This window comes from Anthonomus grandis, chromosome 6, assembly GCF_022605725.1.
Source record: "Anthonomus grandis grandis chromosome 6, icAntGran1.3, whole genome shotgun sequence".
Classification (NCBI taxonomy): Eukaryota; Metazoa; Arthropoda; class Insecta; order Coleoptera; family Curculionidae; genus Anthonomus; species Anthonomus grandis.
In genome coordinates, this window is record NC_065551.1 from 25,569,737 (window position 1) to 25,592,648 (window position 22,912).

A 22,912-nucleotide genomic window follows, 5' to 3' on the forward strand; every position below is an offset into this window, starting at 1 on the left:
TAATTTTCCGTACATTGTGAAATAAAAAGCAGCAGTGACTTCAAAAATCTCAATCAAAAAATTTAGATTTATTTTTAAATTTTCGTAAAAATTTACTTTTAATAATTAAAGATAAATATACATTTAATTTTTTTGTTTCAAATTTTTACTCCGAACTATTCTGATTTTTTTATAAAATTAAAGCATAAATTTCAACGGAGAGATCAGGTTCACAATACCTGGAACATATTGTAATTTGGAAACTGTGCATTTCGCCAATCGTACTGCGCCTCTGTAGGGTACTGACAGGTCATATTTGCTAAAGGTAGTGCCGAGAAACCTAAAGTACTGCCAGCACCGATTGCTCCTGTACTTTTACGAAGGCGAGCTCGTCTATTTGAAAACCATACCTGAAAATCAATTTTAATTTATTTGTTTTTAACACTTCTGACTATATAAAATAAATCAGACCTATAAAATTAGAAATGCATTCTAAGAATTCTATTAAATCCTCAAATTTTTAAAGTAGATGTTTGAGAAAACTAACGAGTAAGCACGAAATTACCAGAATTTACTTTATATTATTTAAGCTGATGTGGCATATGAATTTTATAAAATTGTTTTAATATTACATTAATAAACAAATTTTAAATTATTATAAAATTGAATTGGCGTCTTATACCTATATACAGGGTTAATATAACATATTTTTAAGTTAATACTTTTTTTTAACTGTGTATAGAACTCGGTAAAATAAAAAAAAATTTCAAATAACTTTATTCAAAAAACCGAAAAATAAAAAAAATTGCATTGCCAAAATGTTATAAAATGAGTCCAATACGTACGAGTCCTCTCTAATTTAAATAAGTTATTCAAAGTTGTCACCATTAACTTCAACACAACGATTTGCTCGACGTAACCACTATTCCGTAACGGCACGCAATAGAGAAATCGGTTTTTGTCTAACTGCTGCCGCAGCCTGCTCAATACGTGCTATTAATTCTTCTTGTGTGTCGATAGGCGTCTTGAAAACTAAACTTTTCATATACCCCCACAAAAAAAAGTCACATGGATTTAGGTCTGGCGACCTTGGTGGCCATGCAACTGGTCCATTTCGGCCAATCCACCGATTTGGGTAACTTATATCCAAAAATTCGCTTACTTCTCGTCTAAAATGGACAGGTACTCCATCCTGCAGGAGCCACATAGCTTGCCTGATATTCAGTGGCACGTCTTCTAACAGAACAGGCAGATTATTTTGCAAAAAGTCCAAATAAACATCGCCCGTCAAACGGTCTGGTAAGATAAATGGTCCAACAAGTATCCCATTCACAACTCCTGCCCACAGATTAGCAGAAAAGCGGTGTTGAAAATTGGTTCTGCGAATTACATAAGGATTAATCAACAGACCAAACATGCGTATTTCGAAAAGTGTTAATTCCGTTTCGGGTGAATGTTGCGTCGTCCATGGCTAAAATTTTGTTTGAAAAATGTTGATCATTTTCATGTTGTTGTAGGAACCATTCACAAAACTAAACTCTACGGGGGAAGTCTTCAGGCAGTAGCGCTTGGACACATTGAACGTGAAAGAGATTAAATTGATACTCGCGCAATGTTGTCCATAGTTTTGTTTGACTTAATCCGACCTGCCCTGCAACAACTCGAGTACTTGTTGTTGGATCTTCTTCGATGAGATTTAAAATTTGTTCTACCTATGAAGATTTTCAGGTCTCCTTCCTCTTCCTGCATGCCCTCCACGATGTTCCCGTAAATCGCCAGTATCCCTAGCCCGTTGAATAAGATTTATGAAACTTCTGGGTGTAGGATGATTCCGCAAAGGAAAGCCGTCTGTGTATAATACCGAAGCAGCAGCAGCACTTTAAAGACACTCTCCAAAAATAAGCAACATATCCACAAGTTCATTGTTTTTATCACGATGTGCCATTTTTAGGATTTGCAAATTTAAAATTAATAACAATAAACCAAAAGTGTCTAAGACTAACTGATCGGTATAATGCGTGATCGATAATACAAAAATTCGAGCAAAAACTAAACATAAACAGACCATGAAAAACAAACCCATATTCACTTTTTTTATTCTGCTTTTTTTATGTCTCTTGTTTGAGTGTATCGAAAAAAGTTATTTGAAAAAAATGTATATTTTACCTATACACAGTTAAAAAAAAGTATCAACTTAAAAATCACCCTGTATATTTTATCAACTATATAAGCTAATTGAAAGATACGAATGTTTAAAATAAAACATATCCTTTACATATCTGCAAATAAAAGCTTTATTTTTTTATATAAGCTTTCCAAGTCAAATTGAAAAGTTGTCCTATTTTAAGTCCTTTTAAGGACAATTTATGAAAACTAATTTGTTCCTTATATTAATTTTCAAATTCTAGTCCTTATAAAGTCCTTAAAAATAGACACAGGGGACTTAAAAAGTAATTTTAGAGTCAAACAACCAAAAAGGAAAAAGTTGAGAATTTTTGAAATCTATTACAGAAAAACTCATAGCTATGTTAATAATTTTATATTCTCTTCTGTACTTCTTGAGTTGCTTGAAAGCGAATCAAGCAATTTTCAAAATAGGCATTTTCGCGCCCTAATATATCCCTTTAATTAGTTTTAAGATATTAACTCTGTGGCGATAATATCGCAGCTTATGTATAAGTTTTTAGCTTAATTGCATTGCCCAATAAAGATATGGAATATAACCTTAGTCTAAATATAAAGCTGGTGTGATTTTGTCTAAATGCGTAAATATATATTAAAATAAAAAGAATTACATATCCATGCATATTATGCACATTTTTTTCAATAAAAGCCCAAGTTGGGTTTAACTGAAAGTTTAGAGCGCAATGTAGGAGTAAAACGGAAAGGGTAACAATCTAAAAATAATTTAAAGATGAATTCCCGAATCAATGGAGCAATTGGACTTGCTATTAGTAGAATAAATTAATAAAAAGAAAAACGATAAAAATGCAGAAAGTTTAATATAATTCGATTGTAAAAAACTGATCAATTCCTTTGAATTCTAATAATTATTTCACATAAAATGTTTAAATAAGTCTTTGAAATCTGGCAATTTTTATTGCCGGCACCAAGTTGAAGTCAAGAAAATTATCACAAAAAAATAAAATTTTGAAATTTATTTTATATTTCAGATGTTACCACTGTTACCATCAATGCTATTCTTACCGTAACATGTTGAATAATTTTTTGAGACCATTTGTGACAAAGCACCCTCAAATGTGGTTTGAGTGAGACCGTGATACGCCCCATATTACACAGGATACAATGGTTCTGTTACGAATCTTCGGCGAACACATTATTTCACGTAGAAGCGATTTTAAATGGCCGTCGCGTTCGCCGGATTTGACTTCGGTTGACTCTTTTATTTGGGATTATTTGAAAGAGACAGTATACATCAATAATTCAGAGACTATCTTTGAAGTGAAAAATAATATTCACAATTCGTCTAATAACTCATAAAATTTTGAGAAAAATCATGCAACATGTGTTGGAAAGAGCACGACTTTGTGAAGCAGAAAATGGAGGACACCTGCATGTAATTTTTCACGTTTAGGTTAACAGTATTCGTCATTTAAGGCGTCATTATAAGTAATTTAAACCTTAACGCTCATTATGTGAAAGTGACATAAGTAAGTGAATTTATTACTGCTCCTAAAGCAACCTTAAAAAGACTTAATATAGAAAAATACTTACAGAAAATCTGATACAGGAAATTTCGGATTTCCGAACTAAAATTTCATTGTCTATTCTTCAAGCAGATGCATTATAAGAATTATTAAATAAAAGTAACTTTTTTTGAAACATACCTATAAAATGTCAGTAAATTACCATCAATTTAGAAAATATCCAAAGTTTTCGGTTAAATATTATTATAAACTAATAATAATTTAAATTAACTTTTAAAAAATATAGATTTCTCAATTCAAGTATCCTGTAGATTAATTTATTTGATATTAAAATTTCGCACTAACTTGGTGTCCCTTAATGTTTATTTTCACAATTTCTTACAAATTTTTAAAATATGGTAACATTTTAACAAAAAAATTGATTTTTTGTCAATACCAGAAAAAAATTCAAAATGATTTTTTTAGTCAATAGTTTTTATTCAATAATATTTTATCATAAATTATGAAATATTCTTATTAATGAGTTATTTATTTTATTAGGTATTACGTCACTTATAGCAAAAATCAATTTAGTAAATACTATCTCATACGCTCAAAAATTGAAAAGAAGAAGAAAATAGACTTATTCACGTATTTAAAAGAAATATAAACATAAATCTTTAATGATATCTTTCATTATACTTAGTTTAATTTCAGTTCAATAAGTTTTAAATTCAACAAAAGAAAATCGATTATATCTCAAGTAAATTATTGTATTTAAAACTTATTGAACTTAAATTAAATTAAGTATATCGAAAGGTATCATTAAAGATTTGAGTTCATATTTCTTTTAAATATGTGAATAAGTCTATTTTCTTCTTCCTTTCAATTTTTGAGTGTGTGAGATTTTTTTGAGAGTATTTTCTAAACTAATTTTTGTTATAAGTGACGTAATACCCAATAAAATAAGTAACTCATTATGAATTTGTCACAACAATACAGATTTTATTTAATCCTTATAAATAGTTACCAATCTAAAAATTAGAATGATAGAATGTTATTATATGCTTATATCTTTTAGTATACAATTTATTTAATATGAACCTTTATGTGACCTAAACAAACTTCTTGGAATAGCTCATAAAAATCGCGACCATAATAAAGCCATATAAGCCAAAGGGATTACTACCATTTCTCAGCAAAACAAAGAAACAAAAAGCATATAAAACCTGGATTTTAGCTTCGGTCAAGCCCGTTTGCTGAGCCAATTCCTCCCTAGTATAAACATCCGGGTATTGCGTCCTGCTAAATGCCTGTTCGAGGGTCTCCAGCTGCTCACCGGAAAATGTCGTTCGAGGCCTGCGGTGTTTCCGCTTCAAAGGGATGCCAGGCTCGGATTCTGTGTCGCTGTCCTCCTCTCTCCCTATAAAACGAGAATTCAGATGAAAAAATGCTAAAAGAAATAATTTTCAGAGAGACATTTTTAGAGTAAAAAAATAATTTGTCTAGTCGAACAATAAAAGAAATTTCGGAAAATTCCATTTTGGATACAACGTTTGTATGCTTCTAGATTATGCATTGTGACCAATAAATTATGTCAAAAATATATAAAATTGAAAAGAGTTACAGTGCTTACAATTATAAATTCTTAATGCCATCTGTCACACTTTTGACAAAATAATATTTAATAGAGCAGATCCTGAATACGTCCTAAACCAAATATGCGTATCTCAACAGTTTTCGATTTATATCTTATGGTTTCTAAGCACCCCAAATACTAGGCTTAGCTTATTTTCTTACCCAAAAGGCGCGAATCAGTTCCATAGTCTTAAAAATTGATTAATAAAATTAGGCGCATTTAAAAAAATTATAAAAAAATCCTTATCCGATTCGACGTATCTCAATTAAGTAAGTACGGCGGCTCTCAAAGATGCATCTTTTTCACTTAGGATTTATGATAATTTTAAGCGGGTAATATAAAGTACGCGCTTAGAGACGTCTAAATTAGTTATGTTCTTACATCATAGTTGTGTAATTAGCAAATTAAACAGGATTTCTGGTGCGGATTTTACAGCCCACGACATCTTTGGAGACTCGTGGAAAGTTCCAGAGTCTCCAAAGCAAATCTTCCAGAATAGTGGTCTGCCGAGTATATACAGAGCCACGTTGTAGCTGAAAGGCACATCTCATACATGTACTTATATAGTGGGGATCATTTTGTTTGGTAAAATTGCGATAATTTTTAATCTTTTTGCTATTGTTAGTAAAAAAAACATGGGGTATCAATGACGGGATACCCCATTACAAAAGTTAACAATATAATTTCAACATTCTACGAGCTAACTTAAAGTTATTTAAGATAAGCATCATAAGTAGTAATCCAAAAACCCAAACCTAATCCTCTGTACTGTAACAAAAAGAAATCAAATTACAAAAATATGTAATATATAAACCAAGATATAAACTTAAAAGGTTCAAATGTTAAAAGTAAATAACAGAGTTGACCAATTGCTTCTTAAATAAATTCACTGACAGGCCAAATACTTCAATGTTGCAACTATTTATGAGTTTACAGTAACGATCTATAGGAGAATTTTGACTATAGTTAGTACGGTGAAACAAGATACGGAAAGACTGAAAGGCACCCCATTTAATCCTAGCTGGCAAATTTAAGTTTATGCACTTCAACAAACTCCTACAATCTAGTAACCATTAACTAGCTTATGTACGAACATCATACCCGACATATTCCACCTACGTTTCAACGTAACTAGATGTAAATGACTCTCAATTAATGCATAATCATGATCAGCAATAAACAAACACATCCTAAATGCGCAAAATCTTACAAATGTTTGCTGAACTCTTTCCACAGTCAAGTCATGTACCTACTGCCTGATAAGGTGACCAATATGGAGGCATATTCAAGCTAAGAATGAACCAGCGAGCTATAGACACCCTTTATCTCCAATAAAAAATTCTTACAATGCCTAAAAACAAATCCAAACATTTTTAATGATTTAATTATAATTTCGTTCAGATGGCCATTAAAAAATAGATTCTCTTAAAAAATGACCCCCAAATCCCTCACTTTGGTCACATATTTTAACTGTTCTCCATCAATAAGATAGGAAGTAGTGTGTTTTCTGACCCCCTTATAAATGCTAATAATTTTGTCAGTGTTGAAATCGCATTATTGTTATTATTTATAGATATTACAATGAAGAAGAACCCTGCATAGGCTTGTAAGCATACTTATAAAGTACATTTTGATTTGCCTTTCACTTGACTAAAATTTTGAAAACTGGTAAATTCTACCCAAGACTGATATCAACAAATCATATCACTAAGGAATAATAAAAGTTATAGCCTACTTTATATATTCTAATGTAATATAGGATAATTAAAGTATTAGGTTTACCATATTTTCCAAAAATTTAGTACAATCGATTTAATTCTAATTTACTTTAAAAATTAATTTTAAGGAAAGCCTTAGTTACTTTAACATCAATATCTTTTTAGCTACCGAAGGCACATTGCAGCACAAAAGCCCTCTTCACCTTGAAGAAAATACCCAGACCAATTTTAATTACGTTCCATAATAGTGCTCGGAAATTGCTCTTAAAGTTATTAGGCCAAGCGGCATCGGTGCATCCAAGAAAGTGTCTCTTGTCTTGCAAATATTTAATTAGGAAGTTGGGCGAACCTCCCTAGTGAAAAGCGGCTTAATTATTCCAGCTTCCGATAAATATTAGCAGCCATTGATTGTACGACAAGATCAGAGAAATCTTCTTGAAGGACTTCTGTTAAAAAGCTAATGCGCAATACTGCAATTAGAACTTTTACATTAAATAAATCAATCTCGACGAGAGCGCATATTATCCATTCTAATTTAATATCAATATTTCTTAATTAAATTCCACCCTGATACAGCGGCTTTTTTTGACCTTTAGCCGTTACAATGGGGCCCCATTATGGGCCACGCCGGCTTGGTCCCTTTGGCGGCCCGTAGCTCCAAAGGCCCACCCTCTGTGCCTAAAAGATTTATGCGGTGACACCTCACACATATACCTCACACTCGTAGTGGTTCTCAGGTGACAACGGCCTTTTTGCGTAATTTAATATTGTGTGAATATGGGCTGGTGCTGAGCCCCTCTTTTTCTTGTTTGACGGGCCTATAAAAGTTGATTCTTAGGGTTACAAAATTAATTGTTTTAAAAGGATATTATACCCTATTTCTTTTTACATAGGAGAAAAGTGCCTCATTATTCATTCAAAAGTTCTATAAATATAGAGTGAGCGTTGAGGGTCTTTCTGAGGAACAAAATGATAAAACAAGTCGGTTTTACCAAAATGAAATTCCAGAGAAACACGTCATGTATCGCCTCAAATACAATAGGGTCGTAAAATTCGGTAAAATGGTTAAGAATTCATCAATTTTTTTAAGTATTTCACGTAACTCACTCCTTTTCGGAACACACTTATTCGAAGGATGTTCTAATTTATTGTCAGAAACACATTCTTCTTTAAAACAGAACAATTTGGAAATGCTTAACATTATTTTTACCGATGAAAACCAATAATTTCAAGAGAATACTGACAGTCAAAGCAAGTCTCATATATGTATGTAGGAATATCCATCTCAAATTCACGGCCCAATATTTTCCCCGGAGCGTGACAGCCGGTGAAAGTTCTAGTTTTATTACAGGCGCCATCTATTAGTAAGGTAGAAATCGGAGTGAATTGTCAAATCTGTGGATAAGCGGATAAGTTTATATACCCACCAGTGTTGTCACCAGTTTTGAGTGACGAACAAAATGTCTGACCTAACATAATCTTATAGAGTTTGCTTTCGTTTCTATTTATGTGTTATTGTTCTTACCCAATTGATTGCAATGAATTGTATTCTCTCTGCTAGTCGGCTTTTAATAGACACAATTGCCTGGAAAAAATAAAAACTTTTTTCTAAGCCGTTAAGTTTGCAGTAGGGTAACTTGAGTACTTAGACTTAACTGCCTAGTAGTAAAAACAGTTTTTCAGGCAGTAAAACTAAATACTAAGACTACTTTTAAATCAGGCGCCATCTATCAATAACCGATGACTCAAATTGAAGTGCCAAATGGCTAAAGGAGCGAAGAAATTTACATACATATCCGATGTTGCCAATTTTAAGCGCTTTGTTGAATTATTTATTGTAAATTCTGTCGTAAAAAGTGTATCTTTTTCTGCAATCCCTGTCCCTTTCTAACCATTTAAAGCATTTTTTGACATTCATATGACAACATTGGAACGACTTATAAAAATGTAATCTTCTCGTTACTTTAATGTGTGCAAAATGGTAATTTTTGAAATGAATTGCAGCTCTCTTCAGGATGTGGCATCCGATTTATTCTTATTGGGGCTTAGTAGCACCCCGCCAGCTTACGTCTCACAAACCTGACTATTGGAAGGTCTCCTGGTTTCTGGGGTCTGTTAAATGCATTTAAGGCCTTCCTCATTATAATTCCACCAGCAGAATGGTTTTCTAGGTTTTCTAGCTAAAAATCATTCAAGCTTCTTTAGGCGGTCTTTAAGGTCACTTTCTAAAGTTCCGATTTGTCTTTTGCAAATCGTCGTGTTATACCTAAAGCTGTGTGTTACCTTCTAGCTGTTCGAAAAGTTGTCTTATACTCCAGTTCATGAGCTAGAGCTTCTAAAATGGTGAGCTATCCTTAGATGTTGATTAGTACTTGGATCTCGAATTTCGTCAATAAAACAATTTATATTAATTATTATCAATTAGCAGGTTGTTGTTTTCTAGATTTCAATTGAGCCTGGTACTTGTGTTGTACATACTAGTACGTTGTAATTAGGCTGATCCTAAGTTAACTTAATTAGATTATTAATTAGAAGCTACAGAACTTCTTTATTCTAAGTGAGTTTTAACAAGAAAAGTATAAAGTTTCAAGGTAGTCGTAAGTTCTGAACCGCAGTGCACCTCTTAAGCCAAGAACTCTCCATATATGTAGTCATCTTCAATGACAGCATTCACGCTTCGAGTATATGAAAGACAGTATTGCTTCCATTGACAGACATTTGGTTTCTTTTTAAGCAATTCAAGTTTAAGTCATTCTTAATCTTCATTATATCGTCTATATTATTGAAAGACTTATAAAATGTATGGTCATCCTAAAATGTCAGCCCTATTAGGTTTATGACACAAATTATTCTAAAGAGTAGAAAAACATCTTTAGAAACTGTTTTGTGCCATAAGTTTTATAACAAATTTTATTCTTAATCAAATACTCTTTAATCTTCTCTGCTTATTTTTTTTTAAATAAATAGGAATCTTTTTAAAAGTAGAAATCGAATATTTTACGCATACTTTAAGGTATGTTGTTTACTAAAATAATTGTTTCTTATGTCTGGAATATGTTTACCACAATATTATGTTTTCCCTTTATCCTTGATCTATTCGATAAGTAGCGCAAGAAAATAATTTTTTACCTTTCCGCACCATTCAGATACATTTTTTCATTTTTCAAAATATGACTGTTAGATGTTGCTATATAGGCAAGATAAATAAATTTAGTTATACTAAAAGTTTCTCTTTCGACAAATATTATGAAATATATGCATTTATACATTATAGTGTTTAATATAGAAATAGCTTTAATATGTAATCTTTCAGGACTTACAGTGACTTTGCAAGAAAATTTTATTTTATCAATAGTTAACTTTTCTTATATTAAATTAACTGAACTAAGAAAGAAGTAACTATTTTTTGTAAGCAATTATTTTTTTTTAATTTCGTATAATACTAACGTTTTAAGATAAAAATATGATCTTGGAAAAAAGTGAATCATAGCCATTTAAGTTATGCCTTATATTTAAGATATAAAAATAAAAACTCGAGGTGAAAAACAGTTTTTTAACCATCTTAAATTTGTTTTTTGAAAAACAAATTGCCAATGGGAGTATACTTTTAATATTTAATCATAAAATATTAATTTCTAAGAGGCAAAACTGCTTATACATCAATGTATACGTTGCTTATACATCAATGTATCCAAATTAACATTTACGAACTTTTTAGTTTGTATCTATAATGCCTAAATATTTCATTTTCATATCGTTTTTTTTTTGCGTCGCCGTTATGTTAACTAACGACCCAAAAAGCACCGCTCTAATCCACGTCCTCATTTTCAAAAGCCCTTAAAATAAATCTAAACCTGAATGGCCGGACGGTGAGTTAGCATACCACAAAAGAGAAGCCGTGTCAGAAACCACCTACAAAACCACCGGCTAATATATCCTGAAACAAAATCCGAAATCAAACCCGCGGCGGTCTCTTTCATCTTTCAAATTAGTGCCTGTTTCTGTCGCATTCTTGACATCGTCGGCTTTCCGCACGCCACCACCACGGACTTCGGAGGCGTTACGACTCTTTGAGATGCTCATTCACCTTGAATGAGACCAGACTGGGGGGCGCCCTTATTTATAAGATTCCTTTTGGATCCTTATTTGGGCCACCCAATGCCCTTTATTTCTATGACAGGCTTTATTCATATTAGGGATGTGGATTTGATGGTTGATACAATAAAACTGCATACTTTCTGGGGTAAAGGAGTTTTATATGAATTGATGTAGAATAAGAGGCTATTGTGAAATTATGTTTAATCTTTTATTATTTAATTTTGACAATAATTCTTAGGCTATTCAAGAGATTCTAGAGAAATTGAAAGCTCAATAATCAAACTAATAGAAGATAAAATGTTCTGCATTTATAAATATTTCCACAGAATAAATTACTTCGTAGGAAGTTTCAGAGAAAAACCAAATATTAAATTTATTTTAATAATCTTCATTCATTTGCCTGCACTAAAATACTTATTTTCTCTGCAAAGCTCTAATTATAGTTAAATTAAATGATGTGTGGGAAACAAATATAATGTTTTTTGAAAACTGTTCTTTTAAAGACATTAAATATTTAAAAAAAAACACGCATAAGTACCTAGAAAAATATAATATTATTTGTTAAAGAATAAAGTTATTCGTCGTATCCCCTAAGTTTTCAAATTAAAAATAAGAGGCATAACTCAAATGGTTATGACTAATGTTTTCTTTTTACTTTTTAATTCAATATATTTTTAATAATAAAAATAAAATTCATATAAAATACCTTAAGTAACTAGACTTCATAATAAAAAATCATTCTCTATTGTGCGACCTAAGAGCTTTCATATTTATTTTCCCATTTATACCAATAAATATACAGTGCATTCGGGATGAAAGGAAAAAATTCATTTAAAGTTGAGGTTTCCTTCTGTTATTTTTCAGACACGTAAATTAGCATTGTCACTTGCGCATTTTTTGCAATAAAAATTGTCTATACATTGTAGCTCAATTAGAAACTATGTCGTAAACATTAATTTTTTTAAATTGAATACTCTGTATATTATAAAATTTTACGATTCTATGATATATTCTGAATACTTTTCGTATAAGATACCCTATGCCTAAAGTCAGTCGTTTGACAAATTTGACGTAATAGACTAATTGAACATACGACATTAGGTAATTTCTTCTCGAATTTTTTGCTTTTAATCATTATTATTATTTGGTCTATTCATATAAACTTTGGACCACAAATAGCTTCATAAGAAAAAATCTAATAAGGTCATATCCAGTGCCCTTGGTGGCCACTCAATCTGTCCTCTTCGTCTGATCGATTGGACAAATTGTTGGAAAAAGTTGCTGTTCAAAAATAATAAGGTCTATTTACTTTCTAAGAAACCGCATAAAAAATTAATGTTGGCATAAGAGTTTCTACTTGAGACACCCTGTAACCAAAATTTTCATTACAAAGGACGCACTGATCAAATGAACAATAAATTAAACATTAGTTGTAGCAAATCTAAAATAAACTTTTATGATTTAATTTAATATGTTTCGTTAGTCTGTTTCGTCATATTTGACACTCTGTATAGAAATTTTTTATTAAAAAAACGCGCAAACGACAATACTAATTGATGTGTTTAAAAAATTAAAAAATACCTAAATTTTAAATGAATTTGTTCCTGTCATCCTGAATGGAAATAAGCTCTTAAACTTGGCGTTGTCTAGTTTCAAACTACTCCATAAAATTGCAAATTTAGCCACCATTAATTAAAGTACTATAACTTTCAATCATCACTAAAAGGAAATGTAACCAATTGAAAGTTTGTGAATAGAAAATGAGCTTCCAATGTATTTCTTCTGATATCCACCTTAATAAAACTTCTAGTTCTTCTGGCATTAAAATGGTTGAAAAAATATGATTTTCTTGTTAAAGATATCCTTATAACTAATTTTTTTGGTACTTTACTAAGGCAAATAAACTAAAATTGAAAAAAACTAAATACATTTTTTGTTTTCTTAAAACTGCTTAATTTTTTCACCAATATTTAAAAACTTAAATTAAAACAAATTTAATAATTTTATTTTGTTTTAACTGCTAAGAAAAAATACTTCTTAATCGTCGTATTTCCTTAACTTTTTAAATTTTAAACAAGAAGCATAATTTAAATGGGTATGATATACATTTCCTTTTTACTTCTTAATTCAACATATTTTTAATAATATAATAATGATTTTTCCATTGTGCGATCAAGAGCTTTTTTATTAATAATTTATACCAATACATATAAATATAAATACAATAGGTTCTTAAGCTTGGCAACGTCTAGTTCCAAGCTACTTCAATTAGTACCATAACTAAATTATCAAAAAGACGTAACAAATTGAAAGTTTGCCAATAAAAAATGATTATTTCTTCTGATATACACTACAATTAAATTTCCAGTCTTTCTGGCAATAAAATCGTTGACTTTCTGCTAAAATCTATAGTTAACACCCTTGCTCTTTTCTCTTAAATTTTTTTTTCATATTTTAAAATATAGCACTTTTTAAAATTACTGGAAAACAGTACTCAATAAATTTATGATATATTTAACATTAATTTTAGCGTTAAATTGGATGTGTGGTCAAGTAAAATCCAAGACGTTTAAATCCTTTTTTTTAATGCCAATGTTTAGACCCTTATTTAGAGCGAACAAAAAAAAAATCGGGTTTTCGTTTGACACTATAAAGTAGAAAATTGATTTACTTTTAATGATTCCAATAAGTGCCTAGTTTTTGAGATTTTATATCGAAGTATTACACCTTAATAAAGGCTGAAACGTTGGTAATAAAGAAAAAATTTTAAACGACTTAAATTTTCCTTAATACTAATAATATAATAATTGTAAAAAAATAAACCAATGAGACTGTCACTCATAAATCTACAAATGAGCTTCGAAAAAAAAAGCACGGAAAAGCATGAAGACTTTGCCGTAAAAAAACAGGGGTTAAATAATTAAAATATTTTATGTGCTCGCTTAAACAAGTGTTCAGATCTGAAAATCAAAAATGTGGCTCCCCTCTTAACATAAAACCATAAACTTTATTAGTCATTATAGAAATTCTTTCGAGCTAATCAGTTTTGTTTTTTACCTGGTGAGCGTAACCAACTGTTGTTCCCAACTGTATAATGCCCAAAATGTTTTATGGGTTCGGACGGAACCTGTTTTTTACCAAAGAAGAGCCGATGGTTCTAGACTTAGTGTCTGCGAGAACCACTTATTAAAACCATAGAGTTCCAATTTAGTTTCGGTTTTAATTTTAGTTTTTAAATATTATATGTACATAAATTTCGTTTAATATGAACAATTTGTTATTTTTTAATAACAATTATTACATTTTGCTTATCAATACATATAATTAATATTTAATTAAATTTAGGCATAACTTAAATGCATATGACTTACATTTATTCTTAATTTTTGGTAATAAGTAGCTTATGTTCCAAAAAAGGCTTATATAGTCCATAAATATTCTACCAATGTTTCAGTATATCTCCGAATTGCATTCTACACTTAAATTTCATCGTCAGAGACTCAATGTATTAAGGTAAAAAAGTCTGGAAGTCACCTTATGATCAAAAATGTCGATTATTATAAAAAACCTGTAACTCTTTTCAATAAAAAAAAATCCATTGCTAGCTAAGAGTTTTAATTACCTACTACAAAAACGCCGCCAGTTAAACTACAAGATACTAACCCTAATAGAAAATAATAAGGTAACATATATCAGTTATTCTTCCTATTGTAACCTATAGAATCATTGTTTGGCTGTCACCTGACCCAAAACATTAGAGCGGCGGTCCGTTTGACTAAAAAGTACCGACACCGCAGTTGGTACTGGAATCAAACATCGGGTAAATGTTACAAGTGTTTGTACTAACAAATACAGGTACAAAGAGGGTGTCGTGTTTATTTTTTAAAGAAGTCAGTTTTTGTGGAAGAATTAAAGTTAATATGGTTCCCACAATGTGTTAGATGTTAGAAACATGCCATTAATATGTGGTCAATATTCGCTTATTTAAAAAAAATACAAAAACTATTACTTATTGCAAATTTTGCCTGTATTTATTATAAGCCAGTTATTATAATGCTTTTGTTATTATAACTTACAATAAAGTAGGTTTAAAAGAATTTACAAATAGAAAAGCCGTAGCAATATGTTTCTTAGGTTAACGATTTAAAAACATGAACTAGTATAAATTGCACAGTTAAAATAATTGATCATAATATATATAATGCCTATTGAACTAGAATTTTTCATATATTTCTCTTATTGCTATATTTCCCGCTTAGTAATAAACTTAATTAATAGCAAAAAAATATTTTCAAATAAAAGACGAAAAAGGCAATTCAAATTAAATAGAATAAATAATAAATTCAGCAGATAAAGCGTTTCTCAAATTACCTCATTTTTCAGAGAGTTCACTAGTCCAAATCATTATCATCCATAGTATTAAAAATTAGTTTCATATAAAATTTTTAGGATAAATATTTTTCATAGCTATCTTTAAAATGATGGTTTTATGATATAGCTGAGATTAATACAGTATTTATGGTAAGAACTAAAGACTATAAGTATCATATTCTTTTTCCAAAGCCCTTCTTTTTTACATCTTCTTATACAATATGACAAGAGTCGAGGCAGTTTATGTCTTCGATCATAAACTGCCTCGACTCTGAGGATATTGATTTTTTTCCCTTTCTGATTAATCTTTATTACGTGGTTGTTCACTTTTTGTATCAACAAAATATTCAATATTCGCCTGTACAACACACAAAAACCCGAGTATTACAAAAATGCCTCTAATAATAATAACTGACGCCTCAAACCTAATTGTTTTAGGGTGCAGAGTGAATATTCATATTCTTCTATATAGTAGTATTTTAATGCTGAAAAATATAAAATATATCTCCAATTTGAACCTTTAAGACTCTCTCCAACACCTTTGACTTTTTACAAAGAATAATTAGCTCATATAACTTACTGGGTGACTCAACTTTCGGTAGTTAAGAGAATTAGATGACGCTACCGTCCAGAAAAATTTCTTTATTAGATGCCAAATTATTTATCCGTTAACATAAAATAGAAATTTCTAAGCAAATCCTTAGGGACAGAACGAACCAATCACTCACTTACGTTTGCTTCAAGCATTTTTCAAAGGAAGCGTTCAAGGGTCAGAGTGTAGTTAGTAAAAGAGGAATGGGAAAAACGCTATTATTTTCTTTATAGCTTGTAATTGTTACTTGAAGATTTGTTATTGGAAGCTAATACATTGATTTTCGCACAAAAGACCGTTGTTGGCCAGGCCGGTATACAAATATGAACAGGATGTACTTAGAAATAAAACATTTTGATGTAGGAAGGATGTTAGTAAAGCAACATTTATTACCGAAACTTGAGAAATGAAACGAATCACTGCATAGTAAAAACTTTTTATGTGAACGGATCAAAACGAGTTGATCCATCTAGTACCTGCGTGAAAAAGAAAATGGTCAGTAGATATCATTTATTAATTCACTTAAATGGAAAATATTGACCTTTATCCTTTTTCTTTATAAGATATATTCTCATTTTGTTCTTCTATATACTTGTTAGATCTTTTGGAAATTATGATTTTTTCATGCACTTTATCTATGTATAAAAGTCTGAATTTTATATTCTGAAATTTGACTGAGATGAGTATTCTTGACTGATACGTCCATGATCTCCTGTAACTTTAATTTTTTTACATAACTTATCTCTTTACTGATAAAATTCATCATTATAGTACTGAAAATCATAATTTATAATTCTTTGCAAAAAAAACTGTATTTAAGAACTTACAATCTACCTGTGCTACTAACACAAACAAAACTAAAAATTACCAATTTTAAAAGATGACCTAAATAAACAGTAAAATATATTATTCCAAACTAATCATGTAAACAACCTTAAAACTGTATACAGCAATAATATTCAAAAATATCCTAAAATAACACTGTAAAGCGCAGATTACCGAAAACGCACATATTGTACGATCAATCGATATTCGTATAAGCATTTCCTTTATCAAAACCCATAAGAGCTTTTAAAAACTCACTAAACATTTTTGACGTTCTGTCGTGTGTTGTTTGCTACTTGATTAGGTGCATATAATAACCTTATTTCGGCTAAAAGCTTTTTAAACACACCGACAAAATGTAAAAAAAAATCACCTTAAATTAAAATAATAAAAGGACTTCATCGAAGCTCTGGGTAAACAAATACTTCGTATTAAACTTAACTAATGACTGACATTATATAGGACTAAATTATCATTAGCATCGAATTTTATATTTTCTGTTGGGGGTCCTTAACTGGAAACCCCCTGTGATGGGCTCGTATTATTCATCCAACTATTTTACTGCAGTTTGCAGTTTGTTTTAATTACGTGTATAACTCACAAGTTGGCTTTTTTGCTTAAGTACAGCTTAATAAAACCAATATTTATTATAAAACCAGAAAATGAAAAGAACAAAAATATGAATGTTACCAGTTTAGTAATACATAATTATAATTGAATTATTTGTTATTAAGTGTTTTTTTATTTTTTTATATTTTTTTTATTTACATAGTTGAAATTGTTATTTCAATAATAATATTCTCTTGCTATAAAAATATCTATTTTTGACCAACAAGGGGTTGTATTCTTTTTCTTATGTAAATAATTTAATTTATTATGCCATTTTTTGAATGTATTATTTTAAGTCCAATTTTCTTTGTTATACTATTTTTTCTGCGAATTTAAAATCTAATTTTAAATTATATAAAAAATCATCGTCATCAAGTATCATTGTGTTTTTATTTTTGCTTGTAGTATTTTTAAGTTTTTGTATTTTCTTTAATATTGATGTATGAAACTGTCAAACCTTATTCTGTTGATTATAGTAGACTCAAGTAAACACTGTTAATATTTAAATGATATATGAGTATTTAATACAGAAATCAGAAAATAAATATATTCCTAATAAATTAATTATCATTTATTTTTTAACGTATTTACAGTAATTATTTAATCTAATTTTTTTTATAAAAACCTTTTATGAAAAAAATTATCCTTTACTTACAGCTATAATTTGTAAAATTAAAATAGAAATTAATCATAAAAAATATTTTTTTAGTAAAAAATATCCGCGACAAATAAAATTAACCTTAAACGTGAATTTTTAAATGAAAATTTGAATAAATACAAAGTACAAAAACAATCCGTAAAAAAACATCAAAAGAAGTAAGAAACATAATAATATATAAATCATCAATAATAAGTTTAAATAAACTTAATGTTTTAAAATGTATAAAATAAAAAAAAACATTGAAAAGTATAAGATATGTTGAAATCTATAAGATGTAAAAACAATTTCGAAAATTAAAAAAATAATATTTGCAGAAAAATTTCTCAACTATTGTCATTCTTAAGTATCCAATATTAAAACAAAATTAGAATTCAGTTTCACTTATGTATTTATTAAATAAAAAATAAAAACTCACGAGAGTTAAAATTGCGGTTCTGTCAAGGGACTAGGGACAAGGGATACGTAACCCTTACGACCAAACCAATGAACTCTATTCAGAGTACAACTAATTCTAGACAAAATTGTAACTGGTAGATTTCGCACTTAATGTATAAAACACCCACGTAATTTATGACACGAACGCAGACAAGCCAAGGGGCAACTTTTTGCCTCTTACATAATTTTTGGCAGATGACTTAAACGGACACAGATAGAGGTCGTTATCACCACAACTTATTTTCCGGAGGATACAGGCAAAACACCACCTCTAAATATCAAGGGACTAGTGGAATACTGTAGATGCCTTGGAAAGACTCTGATCATTGGCTGTAATGCAATGCTAAAAATAAAGTATGGGGGAGCACGAACATGAACAAAAGAGGCAAGATTAGAACTCTTTATATTTACTTCTAGAATACCTACTATGCACTAACATGGATATAAGCGGAATAACCCAACATGTTACAATACCATTAGAGAACAGATAATTTGACTCTCATAAATAACGAATCTCTTAATATAATCAGTGACTGGAGGGCCTCTGAATAGAAATCCATGTAGGATCCTTTTTGAAGTAAAGGAATCGATGAAGGTCCTCGTTCTACGGAAATCTCAGGGCAATAGATTGATTATAATACTCACAATCACATCAGTCAATCTAGAATCACTGGAAATACATTTTCCATTACACCACCTGAAAAATTAAATCAGCAGGGAAACTAACTGATAACTGAACAATAATATCTTTATTTTAAGACAACTGCCATGTCAAAATAAAAACAAAAAAACCTCCCCGAAGAAGGTTTCTTGGTCTTAAAAAAGAATCTTAAGAATATGTGCTGCAAAGCAAGATTGGAACCTAGTAGAGCCAAAAGAACTGGAAATTAGGAAGGGTTAAGAGCCATAACCACATAACAGGGAGTTAAGGAAGTCTAAATGAAAATCGTGAAGGTTTTTCTATGAAGATCTTGATTTTGAACTTCAGATGTTCAGCGAAAACCAACTAACCAGATGGTAAGAAGATAGTAACAAGAATTTTTAGTTCCAACGATTTGCAGAGATAATATTCATACCCAAGGGTAGAAACTGACCCCGGAAAGTCCATTTAGTCTATTGTTTTTTTATATTGACACTGGAGAAAAAGTTGGACCCCGAATTATGTAACTCAGAATGGAGTTAATCACCATTAGACCGTTGCAGCTGCATGCTGAACCAATTAGAGTCTTACTTGGATCTACGGATCTCAGTGTCACTGTGGTTAAGGGTCAGGGCACTGGTGGATTTTACATTATACCATTTTCCAGAAAAAAGGTTGATAAACGTCTTCATTCTTTGGATGAGCATCATCGAGAAGGTTCCATGGAAGAGCCACAAAATGATCTACTAAATATATACCCACTATATTGTATGCGGCTCTGGCATAATGGAGGAAAACCAAGTAGAAGACAGCCATATCGAGACTATTCAGGCTACTCTAGAGACCTTATGTATCATAAGGACTATGAAATTAACCCCAATTGAGGCTCTTTTAAACCCAATACTGGCGTGGGAGTAGAGGAGGTGTGGCTGATTTTCGAGCTAAAGGAAAGAAAATCTTAAGGCGTGTGCTATTACTGGTCATCTGTCAATTTTAAGGACTGATTCTCTTGATTGGAAAGGGGATCAAGGACATTTCGGGTACACAACCCTTAGTAAGTACACGCAGGCATACGATGACGATCTGGTAATTCTTTATCCGGGAAACCTAACTTTGACACACTAACCATTGTATCCACGAAAGGAATGCATTAAGATACTCAAGAAGAGTTTGATCTCTAGAAATCACATTACATTCCAAACTCTTCTGGTGATCCTGATATCTCTGTGGTCGTTAATATATAATCTAAATATCTTCTTAAAAGGGTCTTTTAAGGGTCCTTTAATTGGCAAATTAACTATTGCATTAATGGTATTTAATTACGACACGATTCTGGAAATACCAGGCTCAAGGATGCAACCTATGCACCTTGAGCCTGTAGAAGGATTTTAGATAGCATCTGGAATCTATCTTTTATGATATTTCACTGGATCTACTTAGCTATCTATCTATTTATCTATTTATTATTAAATCTCATCTTACACACGTGGCTATAGGTCGAGACTAGTGACACTGGACATGCTAAAATCTAGTCACATATACAGGAATACCCTTACTTTTAATGGGGAATGGCAAGAAGAGAAGAATAACATAATAAGACGGGACTATTAAATAGAAAAGAGTATTTGATATATCAATGTATCTTTTTAATTCAACAGATGTTTTTTTAAAGAAGGGACCATGAAATGGACATCGTTTAGGATAATACGACATTGGAATGTCACCAATGGATTGGTTCAATTTAAAATATTCCTGAGCTTCGATGTTGGGATGGTGGATCTAGGTCTAATATTGGATAGGTAAAGTCTACGGTCTCTGGTAGAGGTGCTCACCGGGCATTACATCTACAACGATCACCTATACAGAATGGGCTTATCCGACACAGACATCTGCAGATTCCACGGTGGGAAAGAGGAGTAGATGGGCTACTTCATTGCAAATTGTGGTGCCAAGGTCACAGGAAATAAAGGATGGTACTCACATATATGCTGAGTGAAGAGAATCTGATAATGCTTCCACTGAAGGAGCTGATATTAAACGCGAACGTATTGACTAGATAGGGACAGGGGAAGCACAATAGATCCATCAAAAGGCCACCCTGGGCCAGACCCCATTACATTACCTTATATTACTTAAATTATAAAATAAGATATTCGGCAAACATCAAACCAATTTAAAAAATTGTAGTGCAGGATGGAAATTTTGGTAATTGATATTTTATGTTTGTTTTGAAATTCAATATTTTGAAATAGTTAAAAATAAAAAAAAATAAATTAAAAAGAAAAAAGAATAAGTTAGAAATATTACTACGACTAAACTATAGTGGTAATAAGTAGAAGTGACTAAGAATAAAATATATTTGATACAAACGTAATAAACGTCATTATTTTCTGTATGATATTAAAAGCAGTCGAATATTAAAACAATCTTTAATAACATCACTTTAGTTCTATTTCACTGAGACTCTTATACTTAGTAACACCCTGTATATTGCAATTCCTTAGCTTGCATCAACGGTTAACTAAAATCTTTAAAAAAAATATTTTCATATTGCAATTTATATGAACAAAAATCATTCACATCGATCTACAAGAAGCACCCTGTGTGGCCAAAGGTGTATCTGTCTAATTGACCCACCAGGGGGCACTGCGATACCTGCTATGATTAATGTAACAGGAAAGGAGATGAATTATGTACATTTAATAGCTGAAAAGGAGACGTAGATAAAGAAACAGGTCGTTTTAGGTGATATTTATTATGTGTGAACGTAGCAATAGGCTCTTACTCTTTTTATACCGTATGTGCGATCTTTACATGCTGTAGAATTATAAGTTTAAAAGCTTGTTCGTTCTCGTCGTCATAACTATTTTACTGCCTAAATTATAGCTTATATGAATTTAACTGATCCTCTAGGATATGTAATTCTATAACAAAACACTTAGGAATTCTCTTTTCTTCGAACACTCATAAAGTTTCGTTGAAACCTTCGCTCTACAAGAGAAAAAAACCCTCTCTTAACATTATACTTTCTCTGTCATGCGTGTACATGTCAACAATTGTGATTGTGAACAAATTGTGCCCACTGAAAAGCACAAAAGCTAAACGCCGACCCCTGTGGCGAAGTTACTCTTATTTTCGTGCCGAAAGCTTTGATTGCGAACCGAAAATGTTTGTCGGCAAAATCCCAATGGGTGATCGCCAAGGTAGTATTTTGATACAGGTGACAGGTCAACAATGGTTTTTTTGAAAATGCGAATTTTACTCCGAGGAAAGTCTTGATTTATTTATTTCGGTTTCGGCTAGTAAAGAGGATATGGAAGAAGGAAGTGGTTCTCGGGTGGTCAATATCCTTTGTGAAAAAGTGAATTAGGGATTTTTTAGTACGGGAAGTAAGAACTAAAAAAGGGTGAATTATTTTACTTGCCTTACTTTAGCTAAACTTACATTTTATAAAAGAAAAACTTATAAAACAATTAAAATTATCATGCTTAATATCTTTTTTTAAAAGTCATTCTTAACAAGTGCATTTTTTCTGTAGCAAATGCAATCTTCTAATTTGTAATATTATTCGAACCAATTCGAATGCTCTTAAATTCTGCAAAACCATTTAAAAGTTTTTTGGGAGCTAGGTAAGTTACAGAATACATATTTTAATTGTTTTGTAATGCAATATTAGTAACTTTTTTTTATCATGAACC

The 22,912-nt window shown here is 30.8% G+C and overlaps 1 protein-coding gene across 1 annotated transcript in view; it reads right to left on the reverse strand.

The window, feature by feature from the left end:
• Nucleotides 1-22,912, reverse strand: part of LOC126737265 (protein gooseberry-neuro) — a 43,005-nt gene that overhangs the window by 508 nt on the left and 19,585 nt on the right. The window contains exons 4-5 of the mRNA XM_050442081.1: nt 4,856-5,049; nt 219-389 (exon numbers count right to left, since the gene is read on the reverse strand). Coding sequence (XP_050298038.1) covers nt 219-389; nt 4,856-5,049 — 365 coding nt within the window. The remainder of the gene's footprint in view (nt 1-218; nt 390-4,855; nt 5,050-22,912) is intronic.